The 23,052-nt window shown below is 43.5% G+C and overlaps 1 protein-coding gene across 12 annotated transcripts in view; it reads right to left on the bottom strand.

The window, feature by feature from the left end:
• The window catches only part of mef2cb (myocyte enhancer factor 2cb), a 75,955-nt gene that overhangs the window by 40,998 nt on the left and 11,905 nt on the right, over window positions 1-23,052 (bottom strand). For all 12 annotated transcript variants that reach the window (XM_067607910.1, XM_067607937.1, XM_067607928.1 and 9 more), the window contains one exon: window positions 3,163-3,379. In XM_067607910.1, coding sequence (XP_067464011.1) covers window positions 3,163-3,216 — 54 coding nt within the window. In that variant the 5' untranslated portion in view covers window positions 3,217-3,379. The remainder of the gene's footprint in view (window positions 1-3,162; window positions 3,380-23,052) is intronic.

Here is a 23,052-nt window from a genome sequence, read left to right as displayed (position 1 = left end):
GGTCCCTTCCCCCTTGGAACCAACATGTCCTACACACAAACACACACACACACACACACACACACACACACACACGCACACATACACACATACACACATATGCACAGATTCACACAAACAAGTCATCCTAAATTAAGCCCACTGAGTGTACTGGCTGGAGAGGTAACACTAATTAGAGCCAATTGCAGTAAATTAGTCGATCCCCAAGACTATCTACTACTACTATCTACCCTAGAGAGATAGATGTGTTTTAGATGTGTACATGTGTTAACAAGCTTGCATTTGTCTACGCAGCATAAACAAGACACTAAATGCACCATCTAAGTAAGTGTCTGAGTGTATAATCTGCTACGTCTCAAATATATGCCAGTGTGTGTATGCATACACACACACACACACACACCTGTGCCCATATCTTGTACTGTAGGTGTGTGTGCCTGTGTGCTGGGGCAAGAGAGTCTGCTCTCTGTGTGCAGCCCATGAGTTATGGCACAGGGGGCTCTTTCATGTGCCCGAGGCTGGGAGAGGGTCTGAGTGGTCGGGGGGCTTGGAGCCAGGGCTCACACACTGCTGCCCACTGTCCAGAGCTCCGGGCAGCCAGTCAACACCAGGGAGGCCTGGCCCTTCTGCCCCTGCTCTGGGGAAGTGTTTCGGTGCCTGGGGTGGCAGCCCAAAGTGGCCGCCCAGAGAGAGCCAGGTCCTGTGCCCACTATGATGGTGCCGCTACAGGGAGGGCAAGGGTGGGGGGGCAGTGTAGCCCTGTAGGTGGCAAGGTAGTGCTGACAGCCCCACAGACTGGTGCCATTCCATCAAAGGTTATAGTGTAGAGTGTAGACAGGTAAGATTCAGGGGAAATTTTAAATTAGGTTCACATTGCCATTTTTGGACAGAAACAGGTATTGTGCCATGTTCAGTTTATTAAACTGTTAGATGTTATTATTGTGTCAAGTCACTATTGCTAAACACAGAAGATCACAGAAGAACTTTAAGAAGACAGCAATACTTTTTAGACATAAAACAGTAAAAGTATGTAAAGAATGTGAGGTTGAAAAACAACACTATACAAACTCCTCTGGTGTTTATTTGGCTTTGGCTCCGGGACATTTTCTCAAAAAGGAAGTGAAAATATGCAAAGCCAAAGCTTCCGTTTTTTTTTTTGTTTTTTTTTTTTGTTTTTTTTTTTTTAAGAAGAAAATTTTCTGTGTCTGTCTCTGTCTTTGTCTTGTGATGTACGCCTCTTCAAATATGGTGATGTCATTTATTTGGGCTGTAGGTTGAATGACACCAAATGCCATATGCTCCGCAGAGCATGTGGTGTTTTCCACATGACTTGATGACATCATATTAGTCATCATTTGCCTAAAATAACTAAACTGAATAAGTAATCTATCATTTTAGAGATCAAAACAACAAAATCCAGTGGTATATTGATTCTCCTTTCCCTGAACCCTCTCTCTCTCCTCCCGCTTCTCCCCTCCCTTCTCTCCCTGTAAGTAAAGCCCGGATATCTCAGGCATCGATTCCCCTCAGGTGTCCTTCCTGTCTCCCTCTTTCCCTCCTTATCCTCAGGAGCCGGAGTGCCTGGTGCAACTGGCGGGCCCAGTCTAAGGTAGGATGAGAGAGAAGGGCTGAGATAACAATAAGGAGGAAGTGTGGGTGCTGCTGCAACACGATAGCTTTAGTCCTCATCTAAAACTCTGTGACCTCCTCCTTGCTCTTGCTCTGTCTTTCTGTCTGTTTGTCTCTCTTTCAATAACAAATACGTAAATTAGAATCTGTTGTTTTGTTGTTATATATATATATATATATATATATATATATATATCTACTTATGTATCTCTCTTATTCTCTCCTGTTTGTGCTGCAGCTGTGTATCATAGACAATAAAATCATGATTACTGGAATTTGCTTCTTTATCTCAGGTACATTCACACTGTCACTCCCCTCCCACTATCCTCTTACTTGCAATGACACTCACTGGGCACAGTCATGAAAAAGGTCAAAATCTGCTTCAATTGTCCAATCGATTCCTTGAGACTCTTTATGTCACGTTACTCTGGCCACAAATGACTGTGTTTGATAAAGAGCACTGTGGAAAACGGTTGAAAGCATTACTGTGGATGTCAGACGATAAAGACGTGGCAAAAGCAATGAAGCGGGCCTGTGTGTAGACAAGGTGTGTGTGTCTGCGTGTGTGTTTGACCTGTGATCCAGGGGCCACGCTAGCAGCATATGGATCCAATTGGGCTGCCAGGAAGCTGACAAAGTGTCAGTGGTCAGTCGTGCCACAGGAAGTGATCGATTGTGGGCCTTGAGGGCAGTGAGAGAGTTCTGTCTTTATCTATTTCCTGCCACAGACCATATTGTCTGCTTGAATCACATTGTCCACCATTTATTATGTCTCTCTCAAGTAATGCCAGCTGTTAAAAAGTGTCTTGCAAGAATTCTGTCGTTTTAATGTGCTGTTTGGCCGGGGGTTTTTCTCAAATGACTATGTATCGCTGGTTTAAAAATGTATCTTTTGTGCTAAGAGGAAAGCTACAGAAGTCCTACTGTTACTGATTTAGCTCAAGAAAAATACTGTTTCAGTGTTTGTCTCCGAGGCTGTCCCTCATCTCCACCCTGTTGGCCCAGTCCAGTTCACTTTAGACCATCCTATCTCTGTTTGGTTATTTGTTTATGTTTTCTCTCACCCTGCCTCTCCGATGCTACCACCCTCTGCCTGGTAATATTCCACTGCCAGTGAGCTATACTGGGTGGCATGGTGTGAGCAGTTGGGTGTGTGAAGGGTGCTAAAGTTGTGTGTAGGCCGCAGCCCTCAGAGCAGGCAGTGATATGCAGAATGGGTTTTGAGAATTACAAATGTTCTCATGCAAATCCCCTTTTGGAAAAATCCTCCAAGTGCCCTCACACTGGTTCGTTAGATTGAGGGGAAACAAACCTGCCATTATAAGCCAATGGAACACTTCCACCCAAAGCAATAACTGTGCTATCCCCGCATACACTCTTCTGTCCCCTAGTTCATATTGCTCAGACTCCCAGAAGACCTTCATTGTTGAGGGCTGCGTGGGGTGTAGGGTGTTTCTCCTTCCTCCCCCCCCTCCACCCCTCCTTTCCCCCCACCCTCATACTCATCCATCCTCCCATCCCCCAGGGACTTACCTGTCTGTTGCGTTCATCCATAATCCGCGTGATCTGAATCTTTTTCCTCCCCATCGTCCCCGTCTCTTTCTTTCTCTCCTCTTACTAAAGAACTTTATGCTTTCTTCTCTCTCCTCTTTCTTCTGCTTTCTCTTCTTCACTCTTCTGCTCTTCCTTTATCTGTCTTTTTTCTGCTTTCTATTTGTTCCAATCAACTCAAAGATTCCAGCATCCGTACCTGCAAGAAAAAAAGAAAGAGGGGAGGGGGAGAAGAGGATGAGCATTAAATGAAATGAAATATGGCAAAATACTGAGAGAAAAAAATAATAAAAGTGGCATCATGGCAGCCACAAGGGAGGGTGAAGAAAGACAAAGAATCTGTCAACAATGTTGTGAGAACTGCTGTGTTTTTCACTGTCGATATCATGCAAATCAGTTTTTGCATTTTTTTCCCAGGCACCGACTATGAGAGGAGACAGCGCTGTCAGGATCTCGCCTCGTTCACAGAGAGTTTGACAGTGTTTTGGAAGTGCCGCTAACTTAAACGCTCTAATCACCAACACTGTAACATTACCTCCAGACTGAGAAATACATTTTGTTTCTTCCCACGAAACTGCACTGTATTGACAGAGGAACTGCCAGACGTTTTCTACTCTATCTGCAGCTCAGCTCCAAAATGGCAGACGGGAGTCGCAGGATAGAATACAGATGTAAAACTGAGCTCAGCCTTGCCACGTTCTGGCGCAACAAAGCCAAAAATAAAGAAGAGAAGATAAAAAGTGCCATGAGTGATCTTTTGAAACATGGTAGACGGACAGTTCGTAGTGACAGAAATCAAACAAAATTCCAACATGAATTTGATCCAGCTGGAGATATTGCATGTCAATGAGGGCATCTGAGGAGCATCTGAATACATGCACTTGTCTTTGTGTGCATGGCTCAGTGTGTGTGTGTGTGTGTGTGTACCTGTGTTTGAGGAGTGGAGGCCAGCAGCTGAGGAGCTGGACTGCATGTGCGAAGAAGAAAGCTGCGCTCCAAAAAGTTTGCGTCAGTGAGTGTCCGTGTGTGTGTGCATGTGTGTGAGGGTGCACGTGTGTGTGTGTATGTGTGTGTGTTCTTGTGTGAGCTTGGCTAAGCCAGAGCTCCAGTGCATCTCTCCAGAGTGCTAAAGTAGGCCAACCCAATCTATCTCAGGGAGGAGCAGAAGAACTGTTGTTGTGTTTTCTTTTGACAGTAGAGGTGATAACGTCCCTCGTTATGCAAATGAGCATCCCATTATTTAAGCTCAGTGCAATGCAGGGGAGCTGTCAGCGCCGTCACATAAAAAAAAAAAAAAAAAAAATCCTCCATCTACCCTGCCTTTTTTTCTCTACTTTCCCCTTCTTCTCTCTTCTCTCCTTTCTGAACCAGATTTCCGGCACCTGGCAGCACAAGCATCAGACATTGATGTGGAAGACGACACTGCTTCACCAAAAGACATGTCACTCTCAGTCTCTCTCTCTATCACTCTCTCTCTCCCTCTCTTTTCTCCCATACACCCTTGCTCTCTTCCTCACTCTCTCATATTCTCTCTTTTGCACGCTGCCGCACACATACATGCACATTGTACTGCACTTCCTTTCGCCTTCCTTTCCTTTTTTTTTTTTTTTATCTTCACCTAACCTGAATCCATGTATTTATTGAGTAACATGCATGAGAAAGCACAAGAAAGCTCTAAACCCCTGAGGTGAGTGCAGCACATTGCTGTGCACTTGACCTCTTTCTTCTAGAGAGTAGGACATTGATAATGAAAGCGCGTAATAGGGACATCCAGATACTGTGGCTCTTAGTGACAGACCAGGGCCTGTAACAATAGTACATAACTCTAGATCCTTTAATTTGCAACAGAAAACACAGGCTGTAGTACAGTAGTACAGTATGGATGTCAAGTTGTGTTAAGTGTTATGTGTAGTTAGGGCTAAAACTAGTATGATAATGTTGGTATTGTGAGCCTTTATGAATATACTGATTTCGTAAATATATTGAAATTTTAAGAACTAAAATTGCATCAACCATTATGAGCCGCTCTGCCAAAAAACCTCCATCATACAAAAATGAAAAACAAAGTGAAACAAAACAATTTCAACAATGATGAAATGCATGACAAAAAACTTCCTGAGTTGATGGTTTGGAATACACCCACTTATGGAAGAAATGAGATACAGACATAAACGCATCTTTTGGCAGTTAGGACAACAGCCGGACTGCACCACCATCATAATAACAAGATCTAAAATAACTCTGTGGCAGCTCTGAAGAGGCTATCCAAAACATTTTAGCATTGCTCTGCGCAAACACACCCATCTGTAGACAGAAAAACAAAGAGCTGCCCTCTGGAAAAAAACAAAGAAGGATGTTGTCAGACAAACTAGGATTACAAGCCAACACTGAGGAGCTTGGCACAAGACAGCCAGACAAGGATATCAATCAAGCCGGCATACCTCAATCACAGGCTGACAGCATCATCCCCTCCCAGTCTTTGTACTCAACACTACCCAGCCCGGGCATCGCTCCAAACAAGGAGGCGTTACCTCTGTGATCCCTGCCTCCTGGCCTCCACCTCCTCCTCGTTCCTCCCACAGCCCACTGAGCAGAGCTGAACCTCTCAATGTCAACACCCGCTGGGGCAACACCTTAGGCCTTACGTAACATTAACGCTAAGACTAAGCCCGTGTCCTGAACATTTAATCCCTGCTTTTGGCTCCCAGCACCTGCCAACACTCCCTGAGGTGAGGCTCTGCTGCCGCTTAGCCCCGTGTCAGTGACTCCCCTACTCAGCCACCTCCCCTTCCCATCCCTTCTCACTCTTGCCTCCTCTACCTCCTCCTACACAACGATGCAAGTTCCCTTCCCTCCGTCCCCACTTCTCCCCCTCCCCCCTTTCCTCACACCCGCCCCCGTCCCATACGAATGCCAGGCAGTTCCTGGATAAGAACTGAGTGCCCACCTCCTCATCAGGCTCTCTTCCCTCTCCTTCTCTTGTGTTGAATAGAGCATCAGTTGACTCAACAGATTACCACTGAATCACTCAATCCAATTTAGCCCCATGACGCCAAGACAGTGAAATGGAGAGAAATGCAGGAAACAGGCACCGCTTATTGAACATGGTCAAGCAGCACAAGGCAGTAATCCTCAGCAAGAATTTTTCACAAGGGACTGACACTGACACCTGACCTTGAGAGGGCAAACGAGGTGAGAAAGTAGCGAGGGGCAAAATGAAGACACACAGAGAGACAGATAGAAAGAACTAACAAGCTTGTACACATTAAGCCAATTTACTAATCCCAAGTAAGGCGTGGGGAGAGAGGGAACGGCATATGGAGAAGGAAAAATACACACAAGAGTTTCTTTATCTTCTCTGCCGAGCCTGACTAATGGCATGCTTGCATTCACACTAGCCTGGTAACTGGAAGGAGGCCGGAGCGGGCGACTGCTAAGGTCAGAGAGCACGCTGGCACCATGCAGACAGAAGGACAACGGTTGCTCCTCTGCTTGTTTTATATCCTGGGTCCCAACTCTCTGTGCTTTGAGTTGGAGAGGTGACAATGAGAAGGAGAGTGGAGAGAGGAAAACAGATAAATGGAGAGAAGAGAGGGAAATGGAGTGAAGCATAAAGAGGGATCTTTTGAACAGGCACCAGGCCTCTCCAGGGGGAGGGGAAGAGCTGTACCCACGACCCTCCCATCTGTTAAGCAGACGGACAGAGAGAGAGAGAGAGAGAGAGAGAGAGAGAGAGAGAGAGAGAGAGAGAGAGAGAGAAGGATGAAGGTTGGGGGAGGATGGGAGAAATGGAGAGGGAGCAGCGATTCAGCACATAGTTCTAATGAGCATTCTCTCTCTCTCTGTGTCTCAGAAGTGGAGCTGAGAGGACGATGAGAACATATACACTCAGTGCACCACAAGGCTTGATTCTAGGTCGCCTCTCTCCCAAGTGTTTAGTCACTAAAAACTAATATACAGCACATGGCGCTTTTTCACATTCTAATAGATGGTCTGTAGGGTGCTTGTTAATGTGGCTTTGTTATTGAGGACAGACACTGAAGACGACTCCTCTGAATCAAGGGGCCGACAAAAAGAGGAACTTTACCTTGACTCATGCCCGGGACTAATTTGTCACTATGAGAGACAGCCACATAGTTTTGTTTGTGAACCAGGAGAAGGGACGTGACATGAACCGTACTCTAGTTCCAAGAACAAAAGTTGCGCGCAATAGTCTATCAGATTATTTCTGCATTCAGAGAATTGTGAGGGAAAATGTTAAGACCGAAACCGGCAGTCCTGTGCATGCAACGTGTGCAGAATTGTGCTGATGCTGATATTCTCAAATCCTAATTCTACATGTTATAGCAAATTGGGGAAGGTGATTTATCATGACAGGATTGGTGATGTTTTTCCAAGAAACCCCACCTCGACAGCACAGCCGCGGCCCATGGTACATCTGCAACACATTTGGTAATAGCATGTGTCCTGAAATATATATATATATAACACCAGTATCCCCTATCCTCCTAGGAAATGTGGTTGTGAGGATTTGAAATAACATATTACACTGCAGTAAGTAAACCTTTTAGGAGGTGTATGGTACATTAAATAAACGCTCTCTCTTTTTAAATAAACTCCCATTTCCTTGAAAAGGAGGACGAAAAAAAGCGTTTTAATATAGTTTTCCAAATACAATCTGAATGTCAGTACACACTCGCAGTGTTCTGTTTTTACTTGAGCATTTCTGTCATGTAAAAGATTTTTTTTTCCTTGAGAACGTTTAAGTTTTTTTTGTTTTTTTTCCCCCGGATGTGTAGATGTTTGGAGGTTTCTTCTTTGTGTTTTTGCTGTAGTTATGTGTGCATGAGCCAGTATAAATGTGGGTGCATTTGAGTGCATTTGCAGTATGTGTATGTGCTTTTTGATTTGGAAATAGTGGTACACAGCCCTTTATCGCCTGTAAGGATGGATGGAGATATACCAGGAGAAATGAGAGGAGGGGAAGGATCAAGCAAAGGAGCAAGTCGATGGCCAGGCAGGATGGGAACAGAAAAATGTGTATCAGGTCTCATTGTGCCTCTAATGTCATTACAGGCAGTGACTCCTCTATGTGGCACACTGCACTCCCCATCTGTCACAGCGAGATAGGCAGGGTGACGAATGGCTATCACTGCTACTTCCCTCACCCCCCACCCGACACACACACACACACACACACACACACTCTAATGTCTGTGTCTTTTTCGAATGCTGGGGGAGAAGAGTGACCTAAACCTGGGCGGTATCCCATGCGTAGGTGGGCCTCTATGGCTCTGAATCTCAGCAGATATTAGGGCTAATTTAACATGTTAGCGGCTAAGGAGATTAACAACATGTACATCTGGGGATTAGAGTGATAGTGGTGGATCATCTTATAATGTGTTCATTCCTTTTTTTTTCCAGTGAGGGTTCGAGCTAAACTTGAATTTGAGAGGCTGCAGTGTGTGTGTGTTCTTATGTGTGTGTTGGAGGATAAATCTTCACCTGTCTCTCTCTATTAGCTCAAGGTTTAGTTGGATCATTAGCAAGACAGAGATGTTTTCACATGTATTCTATTTTCAATCTCTATGCGCCTTAGAACTGAGACACCTGTCTATTGATGAGGAGGAAAGTGAGCCAATACCCTGTGGTTGGCGTGCGTTTTATGCACTCTGTCAAGCACTCATAAGTGTGATTGACATCATGGAACAAAGTATACTGTCATAAGTAGTGGCTCAAGTGCTATAAGATGAGCTCTCAATTCCTCGCCAACCCTAGTTCAACCAATTTCTCAACTTAAAACTTCATACTTCAACTCTAAACTTAATTGATTTTCATACTAATGAGACTCCGCCAGCACTGTTTCCCCTCTTATCCTTCAATCCAACAGCTCTGCCCCGGGGTCTTGGAGGACAGAAAGACAGGAAACACACACACATACACACACACAGACAGCTCAGCGGAAGGATGTGACATCAGCAGGCAAAGACAATCAAAGGTGCTAAAGGTGCTTCCTTCCCTAAATCAGTCTGTTCACAGAGCATACATTGGGAATCAAAACCTTATCGCCACTTTTCCCTTATAGCTGCAACAACAAACGATGAGGACTGAAGCAATACGCTCTCGGAATTTGGATTACTACACAGTAGGCCTGACTTTGACTTCCCTTTAATATGTCTTTTGCTTAAAAGTTTTCCGTGAGCCAACAGACATGTTGTTAAAACACTGACTTGGGAAATTGGTTGAAAATTTCAATCAATTCTGATTTTTTAATATAATAATAGCTTCCACTGAAAGAGCTATTAGTGCATAAGAAATAGAGCCGCTAAAACAGCAAAGATTTAGATTTTCATGTTAAATGTAATATAAAGGTATACATATGAATCAAACTCTTAAACAGCTTACAGTGTTATATTAACTGTTCAACATTTGAGTACCCTGTCTTAAATAAAATGGAAATACTATTTCCTCAGCTGGCCACTGTGGCATTTCATTATGGGTCAAAAGAAAATCCATTTTCTACTAAGGATCCTGTCTGTTTGCAGTTGTGTTTTCACAGTAAACTATCACCTATATAATTTCCTGTCATGGACATAAAAACACTTTCAGATTTTGAGATAATCAAGTTTTCTATAATTTAGTTAGGTATATATTTTTAGATTTAGATATTTTATTGTACATAAAACTCCAGTGTAATATCAGGTAATTTTAATGCAGGTAGAACTGGAGGTAGAAAAGTATGGAGCCCTGCCTTCGTTTGGGCAGCTGCACGTCTCACTCAGCACCAGCAAACAGGGGCCTTGGGCCATCAGAGCCGCAATGGAGACAGGTAGCCATCCGTCAGAGCCAGTATGGAGACAGGTGAGAGCCATCTTTCCATAGCCCATTGCTGACTTCCCCAAGGACAAAATGACTTGACACAATGCGTCAACCCCCTCTTTGAAAGGAGGCCAAGGGCTGTAAAGCCGCAGCTGCTAGGCCAAAAGCAGACGAGCAAGAGGGCACACGTGAACGCGAGGCAAAGCTAGAATGGCAGGGATAGGGAGAAAGACTGGCTGTTGTGGTTAAAGAGGCATTCCCGGTCGATTGTCAGCAGCTTTTTGTTGTGACAGTGGCTTATCGCAATGAGTGATTAATAAACTTAGACCACAATGACAAATTCGCCACACACATACCCTTGTGCCAAGGTGGAAAAAATGGTATCAGAAAAAAGGAGAAGAAAAGAAAAAAGCAGAAGCAAAGGCAAGCCACAATTTGGAGAGGCCCCGGAAAGGCTGGAATGAATCACCATTTAGTGCATTCAGTCTTTCCATGGCATGAGCATAAGGAGGGGCAATAGACGCACTCAAGTATAAAGCGGAGATAAAGAAGACGATAGAGAGAAAAAAAAATCAACTTAATAGAAGTACAAGATGCAAACATAGAGAGAGGAGTTAAGTAGAAGAGAAAAAAAACGAGAGGTTTTAAAATGGTTTTGAATATGGAAGTGGTGCAGATTGTGGTGATACACACATCTGATGTTTAAACACAAATAACTGTGCTTAAGTTTCGCTTTATCACAATTTCTTTCACTTCTTCCTCTCTTTCCCTCTCCCTCACTCTCTGTCTCTCTCTTGCTTTCCAGTCATTGTGAAGTCAGTTACAAAGCTCTGCCGCAGGTCATGTTTTCCAGAGACTGTAAACCACTGTCTCATTTCACATGTTGCCCGATGCACCACAGGACCCAGGTGGGATGGGAACCGAAAATGAACGCACACTGGTACATGAATGATCACACACTCACAAGTGCACCTCTATGTGCACAGATAGGCATCCCCTGCTTATCTATTCTGCAAAAAGAAAAAACAAACAAACAAAAAAAAAACTATATATAATGAAAAATTACCATTGCAGTGGAATTACAGTATAAACCCTTCAATGAGTGTAGCCAGCCCCCACAGGAACAGCCGGGAGTCATGTCACTAAGAACACAAAGCACTGACATACGGTTTTCACCCAATTATGTTCCCTGCCGTGTATGACAATGTCTCAGGATGTTAGCAATGTTCTCCAGTGGGGGAAGAAGGGCAGAGAGTGTGTGTACATGTGCGTATGTGTGTGTCAGAGGCTGGAAACTGAGGCTAAGGGTTCAGTGCTGCATGGGCCACACACTTACTTATGTTCAAACACAGCTAACTTCCCAGTAGTCGCGTGCCCCGACCCTCTCACCCCACCCCACCCTGCACTGTATCAACACCAGACATCACGGTTAAGACGATCCGCTGATGATTTCATCACACCCCCAGCCTTTACTCTTTTTCTTTGCCACAGCATTCTAATCACCCTAATTAAAAGCTTTGTTCATTTAGAAATCTCTGATGACAATTTGTTTCACTCTACCCTACAGCAGTGGTGGCTGTGAAGAGAGGAGAATTAAATTTGATCTTCTGACAGCAATTATTAAATGCTCCCTCCTGGCCTCAATTAAGGCCCGCAGGCTAATGCTAACATGGCTAACCCTCATGCAACCACGAGGTGCCGGCGCACTTCCTTTTTCTTCACAAGCTTCATTTTGTCATCCATTTCAGCCGGTGTGTATCTGTGCGTGTCTGTCAACTCGGTGGGTTTATGGAAATGTGTGCTTGCTTATGTGTCGTTATCTACTTTGCATACTTGCTGATGGGAAGAGGTAAATAAAATGATTTCCTTTTACGGGTGTTTGTTGTAACTAAGTCAGCATGTTGGGACTGGCACATCTATGAGGAAGTTGTGGAATTCACTATTTGTCCTTTTCTCGCTTAATCAGCAAGTTTGGATTCCACAATAATACAATTACGCGAAGTGATGATTTTTAAGGGCATAACCACAACAAGCAAACATCGAAAGTGTCGATACATTAAAGATAATCTTGTTGAGGGTCTCAAGTAGATAAAAATCAATAAACCAGACACTTGTCATAATTTACATCATTCTGTATTTAACTTTGTGTTCAGTTTCAGCGGTGTGTGTGTGTGTGTGTGTGTGTGTGTGTGTGTGTGTGTGTGTGTGAGTTGATGTAACAAATTTAACACTTAAAAATAAAAAAAACTATTCAATTCTAAATAGATGACACTCTAAACGAAACTGCCTCTCCCTGTGGTTGTGACAGTCCAACAGAATTACATGTCATGGTCGCAGCCTTGCTGAGCTGAAGTGAGAGCCACAGCTCTGCTTTGAGTCTATGCACAGCGTGTGGGTAATTTGCAGAGAAGTAGAAGGTTGCACACTTCAACAAGGATGTCCTTCATAGATTCGACCTTCTGTTTTTTTTTTTTTTCTTTCTCCAGTCCCTGTGCTCTGCTAGGAAACCGAGTAACCTAGATCGTAGAGTATGGAGAGAGGGGGATTGTGACAGAGAGAAAGAGAGAGAGACAGAGACAGAGAGAAACTGAGCAAAAAGAAGCATGATTGAGGGGAGAAAGAGTCAGACTTAGACTCTCCACCACCCCACCAAACATTTAAAAAGGAAACAACAACAAAAAAAAACTCCACTGAGATGATGTCAGGTTCACTCCTCTTTTTTCTGCTTACCACAAGCTGATTGTGCTGATTATTGGTGAGCATTGTTTCCCTGTTGACGCTGTGCATCATTAAACAGAGATTGTTCCACTGTTGGTGTTTGTTTAAGCAAGGCTGGTATAATGTTTCCAGGCACTGTCTCCTCACCACAGACACACACACACATGCACAGCCCCCCACACACAATGTAAACTTGAGACAGAAGTTGTATGCACTGCATCTATAATTTATGTTACTCATGTGCTTTGTTTCAAATCAAATTTGGGTACTTTTGAGAAAAAAAAATCAAAAAGCAATATCTATTGAAAACATTTCCACTCTCTATAGTGAAAAGTAGACATAGCGAGTACAAAGTTGGGAAAATTATAAATCTTTTTCAGCACATAGCTTATACTCTTCTACTGTTGAAGTGCTTTACAGTTCCCAGGGGAGCATTGGTGGTGGGGTGTGTGAGGCGAAAGGTTGTATGGAGTGTGGAGGGCGTGTGGCAGCATACGGTACCTACAGATCAGCCTCTGTTTAGGGGAGTGGCCCCACCAAGGCCAGAGCCGGGCCAGACCCAGTCCAAGCCTCTCATTAGTCATCGGCTGGGTGCCGCGCTCCTTTTTGGAGTGGTTAAGGGGGAACTGGTTAGGGTCTGGCAGTTCCACTGTACTCCACTCCCAGCACCATCACAACCCGACCTCATCAAAGCGAGCGCTCGTAATTTGTCACAGAAAGCAGCCAATTAACATATGTTAAGGGAGGAGGGAGGACGAGAAGAAGGGAGGAGAGGAGGGGAGGGCGAGAGAAAAAAGATAGCGTATGATTAAAGAGTCTGCACAGCTGCACAAAATCAAGATGGCAAAGAGAGGTTTGAAAGAGACCTCAGACCCAGTAATCTGATAAAGCTTACTGTTACTTAACCCCCATAAGCAAGAGAGAGAGGGAGAAAGAGAGAGGTGGAGAATGAAATAATAGAGACAAACAAATATTAAATTACTGCTGTGAAGCTACAAGCTTTGGCAGAGTGCCTCTGCTCTCAATATGTGGCTACAGTGAAGGCCACTGTATCACACGGAGATGACCCCTCTCGCCAAAGCACTACTGCTGTTTGACCACACTCTATTTTTAGCTCAGCGCTCACCATTGTGTTTGACGTAGTTCACAGTTAAGCTAAAACTGCCAGGAACTTCTTTTTTTTTTGTCACTTTTACTACTTTTTCATACCAAAATTCGAATGTCTGGTGCACCACAACAATTTAGCTCCCTTTCTCATGAAACTAAAGGTGTTTTTCATTTATTTCTATGTTACAAAGTCTCAGACAAGTTGCTTACATTCTGACTTGTTTGTTTGCTTTCAAATTCGTGTTCCTCATGGTTGATTTTTAACATGCTGTGTGTGGTTATTTATGCATGTGTGCACGCCTGTGTGTGACTATGTGTCTACGTGTGTGTGTATGCGTTTGTATGCCTGTTATTGTTGATGTTGTTGTTGTAGGAACGTCTTGTGAAGTGAGTTGTGTGATATTTTGCCTTGTTGTTGGATATGGTGGCAGGTTGAATGCATTAGCAGTGTACGCCGTTGCCATTCTGTGTACTGTCGTCTCTCAGCCACCTCTGCCTTGTTTCTCTACTGCGACTGATCACACGGGCTGACAAGCAGGTTTGGGTCTTCGTCTGCCGTGCCATCCTTCGCTACGTGGGCTCCGACTCTTTCAGCAAGCAAAATAAGAGAGGCGCGGGGAGGAAGCTTTAAACAAATTTGAGTGATTTTGGAATTGTATGTCAAGTCATGGGGAAATCCCCCCGAACAAAAAGTCTGAAAGAAAAATTGAACAATGGTTCCCTATTTCTAATTCAGTTGTTTGAATATAAAAATTGTTATTATTATTATCATTATTATTAGAAAGTGAGAACTGTTTTGACCGAAATCAGAGACGAAAATGGAAAGTAAAACCACAAATGGTCGACAGAGAAGCGTAGCCTACACTGTATATATAAATCATGACATTCTTTTTTCTTCCTCTTCCTTTCTCTCGCACTCTTATCTTTGCCATCAAGCATCAATCGTTATTTATTTATTTTTCCTATTTGGGAAGTAAAGGGCCGGAGTGGAGGAGCGGAGGAGTGAAGGAGTGGGGGATGGAGGGACGGCGGACAGAGGGGGTGGCGGCGAGTTGTGCTTGGTTCACAAGCCCTGCTGCTTGGTTGAATTTTTCTCTTCTTTTCTCCTCTGCATTGCGAGCTGGTGGTTCAGTGAAGGACCTGGCTGCCTGGAGTTCCCCCCCTCCACTCAAATCCCTCTGCTGCGAGCACAGCTGCACCGTTCACATAACCTCGCCTGCCCCCTCCTACTCCCCCCCCAGCTAATGATAGCAGAGCACGTCCCCTCCACAAGGCAACAGCTTTTTCCACTTCATGTACATACACACACACACACACACACACACACACACACACACACACACAAACTTGGTGCGCACACACACAAGACTATTGGACACACACACAGACTAGTGGGCACAACATATCCCTTTTCCTTGTCTTGGTTCCTTCACTTCATTTTTTCTCATATCACTCAATTTCTTCCCCTTCTCTTCACCCTGAGAAAAATTCCCCGGCCTTATGACCCAGGGAAGGCCTGAGAACGTTAGCCCCCCCTACCCACACACACACACACACACACACACACTCTTAACCCTCCCCTCCAAATCCAAACTCCCCGTTTTTCTTCCTCTGTAAAACCCTGCACAGCAAGTGACCTGCATCACAGCTGTGTGTGGGAATTTGTATGGGTGGGTGTGTTTGTAGGAGGGTTGAGTGTGTGAATGTATGTACTTGCACATACCTGCGTACGTCATTGTTCACACTGCATATGCCGTCTGTACATTGCTGCATAACTGTAAGTGTTATGTTCATATTTCTATTGTGTGTATCTATGTGAAGGGGGAGGGGGGGGGGGGGGGTGAGGGCAGCTCTGGGCTTCTGCTGCGCCTACTGTGCATTATCCCAAATAAACAACTCATTACACGTGTACTTAACCAAGGGGAGCTGGCGAGCATTGGAAGCTAATCCCTGTTATCGTTCCCAGCGTTTCTCTTCCGATTAGGCTACAGGGAAGAGGAGCCCAAGAAGGTAGGCTGCTCAGTGCAGGAGGAGGAAGAGTGAGGAGGAGGCGAGAGGGAGAGAGAGAGAGAGAGAGAAAAAAAAGAAAAGTATTTGAGTTAACTTCCCACAAGTGCCCTTCTTACTTATAGTATCCTTTCTCACTCTATCTTTCTCTCCCTCTCCCACTACTCTCTTGCCTTCTCTCCTTCCTTCTCCCTGTGGATTTTGCACTGCTCTTCCTTGTTTTCGACCATCTCTCAGAACTGGGTCATCGACAGACTGTGCGGCAGCATTTTGAAGAACATGGGAGGGGAAAAAAAAGCGTGTTCTTTCTATGAGAACAATTCAAGGCTTCTTTAACAAGTAGCCCGCTTATCAAATTAAGCTGTCAAAAGCACATTAATAACAGGCAGCACAATTCCCTTCACAGAGAAAGGGGGGGGGGGGGGGGGGAGCACATTCGAAAAAAAGGAATGATTTCTCTTTCACTGTGTAGAGATACCAAGGGCATTAATGATTTTCAAAGATTTCTCCCTCTCTATCTCTCTCTCTACATTTCTCTTTCTCTGTCCCACTCTTAATATGATTATGGGGCCCCTATTATGAGGGGCCAAGATGCAGAGTGCCACTCATTTAAATGGTGGACAATATCTCTGGCTCAGATACAGCAGGGATGATGCTCATGTTTAATAGAATTACAGGCTTTTTACGCGTGCTGACTTTTCACTTTCTACAAGACAGATTCAAACATTTGTGCTGGATGACAGTTAAACAGATAAAAGAGCATCTGAGGGTGATAATGCGGATTCAAGACCAAATAAGAAGATGGTTCGATGGAGGAAAATGAAGCCAAATAACCATCTAACTATTAAAAATTAGTTTGACCCTGGACAATCTGGATCTTTTCATGAATAGATAACTGTTATATTGTAAAGTGTAAACAACAAAATAAATCCATTCCACACCCAAGTCTAACAACATCATTATCAGTAAACCAATAGTTTGTTCACACATTCTTTCTTTTATTGAGTGTGAGAGTCATTCCAAAATTCTCATTACTCTCAGAAATGTGGAGCCAGATCATCCTGTAAGAAAGTGAGAGCAGAATGTGAGGGAAACAGTGTACACCACCGAGGCAAAGAGAGAAAGTTAACACTCTCAGTGCTGTTCGCATGGCATATGCCTGAGATGTAGAAATTAAATTAACAAGACACTTCGGCATACAGATGGCAGACAGGAGAGAAAACTACCCTATGACCTTACACTAATAGATCGTCGCAAAAACACAGTTCTCATTTTGAGGACGTTCTATTGTGTTGCCATCTTGACACTCCTCTGAAAGCCTCATACTGTGCTCTGTGTTTGTGAAAAGAAATTAACTTGTGGTTTTCTTGAATGTTTTACGAAATCTGACAGTGTCAGCAAAGGCTTCTCTTACTGAACTGCGAGCCCTTTTGTATTTTACTACAGAGACTGATTTTCTCACACCCTTAATTTGAGTCCCATCCTGTTTGCTTGGCCCCTGAGGGGGCTGCTCGGAGTGGGCCGGCAGTGGATGGATGTGACGTGGAGGCACTGGGACTCTGCTGTAGGGAGGCTGGAGCCACGACAGGTATCCCCCGCACTTCCTCGGCTATTTATAAAATCATGAGTCCAGCACAGGGCCAAAAATAAGACGGAGGCCATTTTTATCCCAAATAATAAAGGCGGCTCACTGCCTTGCTCACACACATTAATGCTCACACACAAACACATACCAGGAGCAGAAAAATATCCATCCATACCGCACAATGTCCTGCATACAAAAAATTAACGACTACTAAAAAAACCTTACTATACCATGAAACCATCTCTGTCTTTCTATTGAGCATGCTCAGATGTATACACACACACACACACACACACACACACACACACACACACACACACACACACACATACATCCAGCAGACAAAAGTCAATATCAAGGCTGAGCTATTTCTGTAGAGAGCACTATTTAGGAAGTGTGGGCTGGGTGCCAGTATTCTCCTCAGTATCGTCTGGGCGTCATTGCGCTGCTGCTGTTATACAAACTCACCTCTTTCCTCTCTCACCCGCTCCTCACCCTTTCCACCCAACCCTTGTTCCATTGTCAGTACTCTCTCTCTCTCTCCCTCTCTCTGTGTTTCTCCTATACACACACACACACACACACACAAGGTTATTTGTTTTTCCACTGGGTCGAACCACAGTGCCAGGTGAAAGCATCTATTGGCAGGATAAAGAGAGTGGCTGGTTTGAGATCACAAGGCCCCACTCTGCCCAGCAAACCTTGAAGTGAAGCGCCGGGCTGGAGTTTCAAACAAAGTGCCCCCTCATTCATTATACATGCAACTGCACTGAAAATCTCCTTCCGCAACACCATCTCTTCTCCTCTCTCTCTCTCTCTCTCTCTCTCTTTCTCCCTCACTCTGCCTCTCTAGACCTCTCTCTTTCTCTCTATCTTCCTCCCTCTCTCCTCACATCGTTCCTCTCCCTTTTCTCTCGTTTTTTTCCAGACAGAGCATCCATAAAGTATGAATAAAATTAATGACATCACGAGCTGCACTTTGGAAGAGCCACTGTAGGAAAAAGCCATACATCACGGGGCAGAAGGAGTCGGGCCGAAAAAAAAAAAAAAAAGAAAAAAAAAAGAAAAATTGACAGAGAGAGAGAAAAGGGGTGTGTGTGGGGGTGGAGAAGGGGGGGAGTGTTGCTTCACCCATCTACGCCCTCAGGGCACTTCATATTACTGTATGTTATTGTGTGTTATTAAGTTTTATTTCAAATTCACTTTAGCTGAAAAGTTTGAACATGCTCGAAGAAATAAAGCATGTTGATCAAATTCTTTTTTGAATTTCTTCTAGCAGCTCCCTTTTTCTTTTTCTACATGTCTTTCTTTGTCCGGCTGTCTCCTGACTCTTTTTGGTCAGCTGAGTAATGTAAGCGTTTGAGACAGTCCTGTGCTGCGCATTCTTTTACAGGCTGGCCTTTGGTGTGGGAATGGCACAGATGACAGTGGAAAGGAACACTGGTGTGGACTTTGGCAGGACACTGGCTGGTTAAGCTGTGTGCTCTACGGAAGAGGGAGAGCACTGAGCGTGGATTCTTATATAGCTTTTTCTCGACTTAGACGGTGTTAACAGCATTTTCAACAGCGCCGTCCCCTCGGAGTTGAACAGCGAACCGACGTTACAGACTTCGCCAAGATACTGTATCTCTGACTCTATGGTGAAAAATAAGTATCACATTTAAGACGGTAATATTCTTCCTTAAAGCAGTAAAAGAGATAGATGTAGCAATCATGCTGTCTAGTATCGAAAATTTAGTTTGACACTGTTTCACTGTATAAGAGCAACATCACACAAAAGCCTGACTGGGTAAAATTTTAGTCCTCATTCCTCTGAATGCATGTGTGAACACAAGATCTGCTAAAAATACCCGATAGCAGTGTGACGCTCACCAGCAGCGTGGATGGGGAGCAGTGGCGGCAGCGGCGCAGATTGTGGCAGCCGAGTGAGCAGGGGTTTCAGATGGATGTGAGCTTGTGTGAGGCCAAGGCACAGAGCTACCTCTGTGCGTCTCACCGGACTATGTTGCAGAATGACTCGGCTATGTTGCCGTCGTGACAAAGATAAATTACAGCCACTGGAAAATATTTCTACTTTTTTTTTCTCACTCTCTCTCCTTCTCTACACCTCTTTTCTTTTTTTTTGCCATTGGGTGTAGTCCAAATGTGTGCCACACCAAAGGGAGATGGTGAAGAGAGGGGGGGGTTCTCTCTGAAAATATATTAGAGGGTTAAAAAGTTGCCCCTCACCATTCACAGGTCAGTTACTGTGTTTTATCATGAAACATGCTTTCCGTCGCCAGGTTTATGCACATGGACAGCAAACATTTCTCCCTCAAACTAACTCCTAAAACTCACTTAAAAAGGATTCCCAGTTAATCCTGGATGCTGAGCAGGTATTACAGATTTACACTGTATCTGGTATTATAGACTATGTTGCCTGGATTCTGTCTGTTACACAGTTACTGAATAAAAATGAAAAATCTCACAGGAAGGCAGCTAAAGTAAGTGTCTGAGTGACTGTTGGGGAAGTTAATTAACTAATTTATGAACATGTTAACTACCATTTAACTCTCATTTCAACATTTAAGTCTTGATGCTGAGACATTCAGCCTGAACTGAACTATTCAATGTTTAGACAAAGAAATACAACCCTTGTTCTACTTTAAATGTTTTTCTTTGTCTTATCATTCAAAGTCCTCTGCTCCCTGCACTCCTCCAGCCTTCTTGCCTCCCAGGACTCTCTCCCTGTCCAAATATTTCAGGGAGCAGGCCTCAAGTATGGCGAGGTGTTTTGGGTGTCTCTTTAGGTGGGCTGCAGCTGACGATATGATTGTGTGGTCAGAACTGCTGAGCACAGACCACCCAGCAGGCAGCTGCTGCCATAATGACCAACAGGCCGAGCAGGAAACAGGAAGAAGAAGGCAGGATATCCTGTTCATCTAGATCAGTGTGTTAAGCATGACATCACGACAGCATCACCCTATGATAAAGGATACCTGATCGGAGGCTAAATATTTTGTCTTTCTGCTCTTAACTCATCTCAGCTCAAATAAATTTCTATCTACAGTTTCTGTGTGTGTGTGTGAGAGTGTGTGTGTCTCCCTGTTTTTTCTGTGCATCTGTCTTCTCAGTTTGCCTTTTCAGCCCTCACACTGACACTGTTTTCCAGACTGCTCCATCATCCCAGACATCAAATCCTACCCCTCTTCAGTGTGAGAATAAAGGAGAAAAAGAAATACACGCATTTTCATTTGAATATACACCAGCAACAACCTCACAAAACTCGAGACAAAAAAAACCCCCCACAAAAGCACAAACATTCCGATGCGCAAACAGACACACAAACACAAACACACACACACCTCCCAGACACACAGCACATACTGACAAACACACAAAGAAACAGAAAACACAAATCACAGCACAGCCAGAAGTCTACTTTATGCAGAAATATTCTAAAGTGTGTTTTACAATACAATTAAACATCAAAGGCTGATATATTCCGGCTGATATATTCCTCTGTGATCTTTAACACCCCAGTGAACAAACCCCATACCCCCCTATCCACTTACAGCGTACAGAGAAAGTTGCTGAACGTCACTGCTAATTACTAGATAGAGACAGTAGAAGACTTTGCATCATTATGCAAAAACCAGGACATATTCAAATATATGCATTAAATCCACTATAAACCATTCAAGGACTGTGTTATTTACTTTAGATTATTATTTAGTTTTGCAAGTAATTGCAGCTCTTATGAAGATATACAGACAGTGCTCCTAAGGCAAAGAAACATTTGGATAAATATTTCTAACTTGCAGAATAGGAGAATGAAAGTGAGATCTGTTTAAAATGAGTAAATAAATACACGGTGAGGTCGAGGCTGAAGCTTTTCATTAGTACTATAAAAATGTGTAAAAAGCAAAAAAAGAGGACATTTCCTCTCATGTAGCGAAAGAGGGAGCACCTGCCTTGTGCAACAAACAAGAATACAACAAGCCCTTGAGTTATTATAAAACGTAAGTATTTTCATCTGCTTATAAACAGGCAAGAAAAAAAAGTTCAAGTGGCGTAACATGTTCACACTATTTGAGTCAGATAAATTTGCTTAAAAGAGATCTTTATTGTATCACATTTGGATTTTAGGTGCCCTGTGTAACATTTATTTGAGAGTACTAAACCAAAATATATTGCATTTTTTAAAGGATATACAAGGATGTCTCTTGACGGTTTAAGATATTATATTCTCTCTATATATGAGGTAAATATGACTCCCTACAATTGACTCTTATATTACCTTCTCGTTTGAGCCAAAGGGCAAGAAGTCCAATTACAGTCCTTCAATATCTACCTCCAGATCTTGCCAACCTGCAATCTGCAAATGAGTGTTTTACTGATGTTTAACTGAGCAAACTCTGCAAACCCCTTCCAAAATATTTGAAACCATTAGTGAAAAAAAACTTTAAAGCATAGCAAAAGGGGCTATTAAATTATTTGCTTAAACATAAATGCTTCTGATGTTTCCATTAAGAATAATGTTTTCATAGATCTGGTTTTCCATAAGGAGGGAATCTTGAAATGTGCCTTTTGTACAGTATTAAATATCTATGCTCTGAGGCAGCACTGTGGTATACTTTACCCCTTCTTTTTTTAAGATACAAGCTAGATAGCTTACATTTTACAGCACTCTGAGGCTAATTCTCTCTTTCTGGTCATGCCTTGTCACAGCCTGCCAGTAAAACCAAGTATTCACACATTTATAGACATTATATTAGACATTTATTATTAAAGATATTAGCAACAGTCCCTCCTATGCTGATTTTGTCTGACCGCTTTTATAAAACACATGGCAAAACCCTGACCATGGCACACAAAGTGTCCCTTCCCTTAACTTAACTAAAGCTTTACTGAGCCCCTGGTGTACAGTAAAGTGCCCTGACAATCGGCTCAATGCCCTGGCCAATCACAGGGACACGTGACCTTCTAATCCCTCTCTGTGAGAAGGGTAAGAGTGTGTTGTCACTGTTGGTTTTGTGAATCAGCGCCCAAAATCCCAAATGATTTGTCAAGAGGGAGAGGGCTTAAGAGAATAAGAGAAACAAAAGTAGCGCTGGCCAGATAGTGTGGGTGTCGGTGTGTGCATGTGTGTGTGTGTGTGTGTGTGCATAACAGAAAGACATAGAGAAAAAGGATACAGACCATGCTTTTGTCTATGCATGTGTGTGTGTGTTTGTCTGCGACTGCATACGTGCGTGCGTGCATGTTTGTGTGTGTGTTTGTACAGGGTCTCTGAGATTACAGAGCTTGGCTGACAGAGTCCTCTGTGTGTAATCGTGGGTCCACATGCGAGCGCTCACCTTCCTCTGAGCGGATTAACCTAACGCTAAATCCCAAGAGAGCAATAGGCCAGACAGGCCACACAGAACAACTTCATTGACGATGGGCAAAAGAGAGAAGGGATGTGTAAAATCTTTTTATAGACTAAAACATTTTTAAATGTTTTTTTCATGAGTAAACAACTCATACAAAACAGCATAAGGGATTAGAAAAGTAGTGTGACAATGCACCGTACACTACATCATCTGAAATTTTTAAATGTATCTCAATTGTTGTATATACGTATGTTATGGAGACGGTATCTTATTTTTTTTCAA

This window comes from Thunnus thynnus, chromosome 2 (genome assembly GCF_963924715.1).
Source record: "Thunnus thynnus chromosome 2, fThuThy2.1, whole genome shotgun sequence".
Classification (NCBI taxonomy): domain Eukaryota; kingdom Metazoa; phylum Chordata; class Actinopteri; order Scombriformes; family Scombridae; genus Thunnus; species Thunnus thynnus.
The sequence above is the reverse complement of the archived record's forward strand: the minus strand, read 5'-3'. Positions and strand labels throughout refer to the sequence as shown.